This window comes from Corylus avellana, chromosome ca4 (assembly GCF_901000735.1).
Source record: "Corylus avellana chromosome ca4, CavTom2PMs-1.0".
Classification (NCBI taxonomy): Eukaryota; Viridiplantae; Streptophyta; class Magnoliopsida; order Fagales; family Betulaceae; genus Corylus; species Corylus avellana.
The window spans coordinates 20,336,910-20,344,409 of NC_081544.1; the positions used below are offsets into that span (position 1 = coordinate 20,336,910).

A 7,500-nucleotide genomic window follows, 5' to 3' on the forward strand; every position below is an offset into this window, starting at 1 on the left:
TTTTCATTTTTTTTATACCAAACATTCTTACTTTTTTTTCACATCAATCTACATCAACTACAGTGTTTAGGCCATCCCATTTGCCAAACACCCCCCTCTTCTCCAGAGTCCAGAACCGCCGGGATACTGGTACCTTCCAATTACCCGAGCTTCTTCGATTTTCTTTCTATGTTTCTGCTGAAAAGAACTTTGGAAAAGAAAAGTTTAGCTCCAGGATTTCAATCGAAAGATCAGGTTTACTCCTCCGTTGCGAAATTCAAAATATATTTTACTTTCCTGGCATTTCTTGTGCTCAAGAATGGAATTCATTTCTTAACCGTTTGGTTTGGTGGATTAGTTTATTTTCTATCTGTATACGAACATGTTCCCGCTTGAGTTCTGCTTATTTTTCTCGGACCAAGATTTTTCTTTTCAAATTTCTTTGCTAAAAAAGAATTATTTTATTTGTGGGATGATCATCATGTCATTGAGTTTAATATAGGTTGGTTTAGCCAAAAATGTTGTAGTTTAACGGCAACAAGCTTCAGTGATAGACAAATCTTTCTAAAAAAGTGATTAATAGGTTGTTCTGGCTTATTAAATGTGTTAGGGAAGATTTATGGGCCGCAAATCTTTACTAAGCAGAGCATAGTATGAATATGAAAAGTTGCCCCCCCTCCCCCCCACCTCCGGGGCCAATTACATATCCAAAAAAAAAAGTATGAATATGAAGAGCTACAATGCTCATTGAATAGTCCATCATCAGTTAGTATATGATATTGAGAAGCTAAAGTCAAATACTATGATATGAATGTGCTTAATTATGGCCTTGTATTGGAATGAGAAAACTTATCGTCTGATCAAATGAAGAAATTATTGATTTTAGACTAATTGGGTTGTCATAGAGTTGTAGTGCTTTCTAAATTCAAGATTCTTAAAGAAAAGAAAAAGAACTTTATCTTTTAATAATTAGCAATTAAGAGTAATTTTGAATTTCACTGCAGCTTGTATAATTGAAGTTACGTGTTGTAATCTATACGTGGGTAGACAGCTGCCACATTCACATGTTCAATACATTATTCGCTAATAAAATTTTTGATAAGTAAATTTTATTAGCGAATAATGTACTTATCAAAAATAAAATTATGACATACAAGTGGGTTGAAGCATCTTTTGTTGCTTTAATCATTACTTCCCAATTCTTATATTGTGGGAGAGGTATCACAGAACATCATAGCTGTGGGCTTTGGAAGATTTGAGATGGGGCTTCATTTTTAAATTTGTAAACCATATTTGAGCAGCTTTTGGCCTTCTGTTTTCCTAACTTTTTAGTCAAGGTGCCACCAAATTTTCATTACTTAACCTTGGAATTCACGTATATTGATGATGTAACGATTGGCTTATATTTTTCTTGTCTTCTGTCATATTTGTTTTCTCACGTTGGTAATTAATTGGAAACATGGGTTTTTCAGGTTTGATATTCGTGTTATTTAGGGATGTTCTGTTCATGCAGTAGACTTGCTGCACATGGCACTGACAGTCTCAGTTGTGCAATCATGTGGCATGGTATAAACTTATATGTTCATCCTTTTTTCCGGATATAGTTTAAATGTAATTTTTTTAATTCTTTTTTCACTCTATCTCTTCCAAAAAATGTGATTACTAAGTCTTACAGAAAGAGCAGGAGATACAAATGACATTGAGTCTTGTTTTGCAAATTAATTATATTGAACTTAAATGCATTAATCACTGTTGCTTATTTAACTTCATCTCCAATATTCCTCAAGTATTTGGTCTCCTCAACACTGATGTTGTTTACAGTCTCAGACTGTTAGCAACCATATTTCTTGAGATATGCATGAAAGTGCAATTCTTTTTGTTGTTTCAGTACTACTAAGTGTTTGGCTTTAGCTCCTCCATTATTCATGCATGGTGGTCAGCTCTTTTCCCACTGTTTCTTTGAAATGTTCAAACTCCAAACCATATCAATTTTGTTACTTATGTGTTTTCTTGTATGTTTTTGAGACAACCATTTGCAACTCATCCAACTCAACTTCATTATCTTGATTACACTTGGCTTATAAAATTCTAAAATCTCATTTATCTTTTCACTGAATTTTGAATTGTAAATTTGACACTTTCAAATGCGCTTAAAGACAAAAGTTTAATTTGCTAGTGCTTCTGTGGAAAAGGATTGAGAGGTGCAATTGTTTTTGAAGCTGAGAGAGGATATCAGACTGCTTTGAGTAGAAAAATGAGGTAATGTACTTCATTATTAATAAGCATGGGACATTATATTTTCGACTCCCTAAAGCATTTTGTCGTTTACTACACCCTTCCTTGTCTCCGGGTGCCTATTATGGGCATTATTTGCAATGGCATCATCTTCTTGCAGGTTTAATAAATCTCTCCTCTCTAAAGTATCAAGATTATGTTCTCGACCAAAGCATGAATTATCGGGAAAATTGTTGGAGGAAGTAGCAAGAATCTCAGGTCGATCAAAAATTCTCAATAAGGTAGATGTTTGTGTATACATATTGGGAAGTCTCTATTTTTTGACCATCATAATTGTATTTTACGTGCATTTTTCTGAGAAATGGAAGTTTTACTCAATTATTTGCTCATATGAAGCATGCTGCTGCTGTTGTTGTTGTTGTTTTTTTTTTTTTTTTGCCTTGTTTTTTGTTTTTTTTTTCATTTTTTAATAACTGAAATAGGAAACTGTAGGATCATACTTGCCATATAACTTCAATATGAATGTTTTGCTGTTGAATATACGCTTTCATAAAAATGCAGCTGCTTAGTCTTAGTGCAATGTATTGTCTTTTCCGATGACTAATTTTTGAACAAAAATTGAGATGGAAGACAGTTTAATTAGGATTGTCTGTGACTATGTGTTGATTGTGGGATTCAGCCAAGTCGTAGAGTAGGTTTGGATTAAGTCAGAGATAGTAGTATAGCATCATTACGAAGTAATATTGAGATTATCAATAGAACAATGCATCTCCATGATAATGAGTGGTATGTAGAGTCAATGGACAGAACAACTCTTGTTGTCTTTGGAGTGGTGCTAGAGTGAGTTTTTTAAAAATAGATGTGATTTTTCTAAGTAATGTCTAAACAAGCATACTAATTCATGTTGTGTTAATCCATAACCAAGTTTTACTTTTGTTGTCTTTGGCTATATGGGAAGACATGTTGGAGAAGATTGCTAGAAGGTTGGCCCCTTTGAAACATTCGTATTTGTCCAAGGGGGCTAGACTCACCCTCATCAAGAGCACCTTATCCAATCTTCCTACCTACTGTCTGTCTCTTTTTCCTATCCCTGCCTTTTTGACGAATCGCATTGAGAAGATTCAACAGGATTTTTTATGGGGTGGGCTCAACGACGAGCCTAAGTTCCACTTGATCAGTTGGCACGAGGTTTGTTCTCCGATTTCTGAGGGCGGTCTAGGGATTCGGAGTTTGCGGCTTTTTAATCAAGCTCTTTTGGGGAAATGGTTGTGGAGATTTGCTAATGAGGAAGAAGCTTGGTGGAGAAAAATCTTGGTGGCAAAGTATGGGGTGTTTTGGGGCGGTTGGCGCTCTGAAGTTCCTCGCGGTTTGCATGGGGTGGGGTTATGGAAACACATTTGTAGGGGTTGGAGGTTGTTTTACTGTCACTTTAGATTTGATCCTGGCTTGGGGTTGAAAGTCAAATTTTGGGAGGATATTTGGTGCGGTGAGATGTCCCTCAAATATGCTTTTCCCGGTCTATTCAATATTGTTAGCAATAAGGATGCTTCCATTGCGGATATCAGGGAGTGTATAAATGGTATGGTTCATTGGAAAGTTACCTTTACTCATAGAATTCATGATTGGGAGGAGATGGCCTTAGCCTCCCTATTCTCGCTCTTGTATTCGCTCTCGTTGCGTGGGGAAGGGGAGGACCGGATGTGGTGGATCCCTTCTAGAAAAGGGAAGTTTGAGGTTCGCTCCTTTTATATAAAGCTTATCCTTAAAGAGCCAAACCATTTCCCTTGGAAAAGTATTTGGCGTACCAAGGCTCTTTCGAGAGTGGCGTTTTTTGCTTGGTCGGCCGCCCTTGGGAAATCTCTTACCTTGGATAATGTTTGGAAGAGAGGTATTGTTGTGATTAATCGATGTTGTATGTGTGAATTGGAAGGGGAGTCTGTAGATCATCTCTTTCTTCACTGTGGGGTTGTGCACATTTTGTGGGATGTTATCTTCTCTCGTTTCAACATGTGTTGGGTTATGCCTAGAAGCGTCAAGGAGATGTTCGCTAGTTGGTGGTCGGGTGGAAAATCCCGAAGTGCTGTGGTGTGGAAGATGGCTCCCCTGTGTCTTTTATGGTGCTTATGGAAGGAAAGGAACGCTAGATGCTTCGAGGATTTGTTGAGAAACCTTGAGGACCTTGTTCATTTCTTTTTGTACACGCTTTTTACTTGGACTGCAGGCTGGCTTGCACCTCTAGTGATCAATTTTTCTAATTTTCTTTTTATGTTCTCTTCTTCTTTCTCCCCATCTTAGTTGCTCTTTTGTATACTTCCTGTGTACTTGGGTTGCGCCCCTCTGCGCTCTTTAATGCATCATTATTTATCAAAAAAATATTCATTGCAGCTGATATGATCCCCAAAATTATTTGTTTTGGGTCTAATTTATGTCCATTCACCTATGCTTCGAATGTTTATATTGGATTTGATTCAAACAGAGTGTTTACATGCCTTTGAATTACTAGTTAGAAATATTTGTATGAACCTGGGTAGTGAAATGTGTTGAGATATTATTAGCAAGCTGTGATATATTGTCGATATGCCAAATAAAATTTGATTAAGACTAAGTTACCTGGATCTTATCTCTCAGGTGATATCCATGTATCTCATGTCAATTTTCAGTATCTTATCTCAACATATATGCAACTCCTAATGCAGATCATGTAAATTTTCAAAATCATTGTAAATGCAGATATTTTGTCCATTGGCACGACTGCAAATAAGATGTGATATTGTTCATATTTGACATTTCACTTAATATTTGATTAAATAAACTTGGTTATTAGGATATTGTCTCTGCCGTAACATCAATGTTATACCTCACATATATAATTTAGTTCTCATTTCATGTGATTGCATCTCCATAGGCACATCAGTTCATCTAATGTTATGTTAATTGTCTGTTTGAATTGCTTTTGCTGATATGCCTCAATGAGCTTTTCCAGTTCATTTGTTTCATGATTCACTCATCGTTTCAGTTTTACCTGGGGGCTTACAAAACTATTTTGGAATGTCTGGGGGTTCTGAAATCATGTTTGAAAAACACGATTTTACTTTGGATTTGGGTAGCACAACTGAAGTCGTCTTTTCGAAACACAACTTCAGCTGAAATCGTGTTTGGAAAGCACCATTTCGGGTGACGTGTTCTTAAAGCACGACTTCATCTGAATATTTTTGAAACTACTACTTTTTAAAATATGTTGGTGAAAAAAACATTTTTTTTTCCTGGAAAGCTGGTTTTACTTGATTCTTGACTGTACTTATCCGGCTATTTGCCAGGGTATGAAAAATTGGTTTCACATGATATCTTTGTTATGTCTCACATATTTAATTGATTTCTCATTCCTGTAATTGCACCTCCTAATGTACGTTGTAGCCATCTAGCATTTCTTTTGTTGATTTTGGTTATACAAATGGCTTTTCCTGAATTCTCCCTTTGAGGTTTTCCAGGTTATTGGTTTGATATTTAAGCTGTCATTTATTTCACCTTGAGCATATCCACCTGACCTGGCTGTTGGCTAGGGTTTTTGGCAAATTTATTCCACCCACTATTTCTGGTGATGTTTCACTCTGGCGTTTGTCAATGGGATATATGTCTAACAGTTATGACATGCCCTTTTCCTATGTCCTTAGTTTCTTAATTCCAATATTTATTTTGATTTTCTGGTTTAGCTCATGATGGTCCCCTTTTAGGTGCATGGAAAGTAGTTTTGATATTTTAAAAAGAATGTATGAAGAATGTCTAGCAAATTGTTCACTGTGAACTCCTGAGTCCCTCGTACTCTTTGTGACAATGTTCTTGCGAGAGACGTCCAAATCATTGACCATGTCTTAAAACTAATTGTGCATGGTAAGACTGTTAAAGAAATCCCACACCCACATGGAATGGAATATAAGACTTCTGTTACAGAGCTTCGGGTTATGGATCTGAGGAATCTGAAGGGTCTGTGAAGTCTGGAGAGTCTCTAAGGGTTTGAGTCTTGAGGCATATGTGTGAAAGGGGTCAGAAAACTAAGGGTTGAGACTAAGGCACCAGAAACAGAGGGCTGAGATTTGAGCTTGAGCTGTCTTGATAGCAAGCATGTGTGACACTTGGGAGCTAGCAGATTCCAGCTGACTGGCACATGGTGGAGCAAGAGTAATAGGTCTGGTTAGGGAAGAGTCATTGGTAGACAAGCGTGAAGCACGCATGCTTGCCACTTGTTATGGAGGATGATCATGAAGGAGCGCGTGGAGGATTTGTTTCTCCTGCATGGGTGACAAGTGTCCAAAGTAGTTTCGAAATAACTGTACACGTGGCTTGTTTCTATAAGAATCTCAGATTGGACTGTCATGTGGAAATGAAGCTCAAGTCTTTCGGATTTTTTTAGTGAGTCCAGAATAGTTTCTGTTATGATTAGGCCTAGTGTGTCTTGGGTTGTTAGTAAAGAGTCCAGTATTTTAGGAGTTTGGTGAGGATAAGTCTGTGTATTTAAACATACCATCTGGCTGAAATTATGCCAGTTTGAATTTTGAATTTCAATTGTTTGTTGGAGGCCCGACTCCCTCGAAGTAAGCCAAGTCCATTTCCTTAGAACTATTTTCCTTGTCCAAGTTATAATCCATAAGTAAGTCTGTTACAACTTCTTCATCGAGGGGAAGAAGCACCATTAGGCTATAGCTAAGACATTGAGTCTCTATGGGGAAACAGAATAGCTACTATCTATAGGGAATTATGATGAATCTTGTTTTTGAGTTTGGAACTGTTAAATTTATATGTTTTCATTTGATTGAATTATTTTTTTTAGTGAAGCAATTCAGAATGGGCTTAGTAAAGAATTTGATGACTGTTTGTTTCACCCAGTGTACCTGTAGCTTTCAGAATTCTATAATTGTTTCTCAACTCAACTCTTTATATGCTGCAATTTGTTTTAATGTAGGTATCGGTTCTAATGGATTATGATGGTCTTCATAATTTAGGTGATAACGAGAGACCTAAAAAGCGATCTTGTATGAATCTTAAAGGTGCAAAGGCTGAATTTGATGATTCCTCCGCATGTAAAAGATTTCCATCAATCATTCTTGGTAGTTCTCCCCAGGTTGAATTGTATGATGAGACAGCATGTTGCACTGAATTGAGTAGGGTTTTAGCTACCCAAAATTGTGAAGGATTTCATCCCGATTCCATTGGTGCCAAGTTGGTTCAAGAGAGTCCTAGTGAAACTTGGCCTTCTCTTTCTCCCGCGCTTCCGAGTGTAACACCTTCCTC

The 7,500-nt window shown here is 37.0% G+C and overlaps 1 protein-coding gene across 5 annotated transcripts in view; it reads left to right on the forward strand.

Annotated features, from left to right (window-relative positions):
* The window catches only part of LOC132177513 (ATP-dependent DNA helicase homolog RECG, chloroplastic), a 68,367-nt gene that overhangs the window by 188 nt on the left and 60,679 nt on the right, over positions 1 to 7,500 (forward strand). Inside the window, exons 2-6 of one of the 5 annotated variants that reach the window (XM_059589868.1) lie at positions 96 to 129; positions 1,452 to 1,545; positions 2,172 to 2,238; positions 2,375 to 2,495; positions 7,172 to 7,500. The exon at positions 7,172 to 7,500 is cut by the window's right edge and continues 226 nt beyond it. In XM_059589868.1, the coding sequence (XP_059445851.1) occupies positions 1,476 to 1,545; positions 2,172 to 2,238; positions 2,375 to 2,495; positions 7,172 to 7,500 (587 nt within the window). In that variant the 5' untranslated portion in view covers positions 96 to 129; positions 1,452 to 1,475. Of the gene's footprint in view, positions 1 to 95; positions 235 to 1,451; positions 1,546 to 2,155; positions 2,239 to 2,374; positions 2,496 to 7,171 lie in introns of those variants that run through there. The other 4 variants (XM_059589871.1, XM_059589870.1, XM_059589869.1 and 1 more) reach the window with 4 other exon arrangements.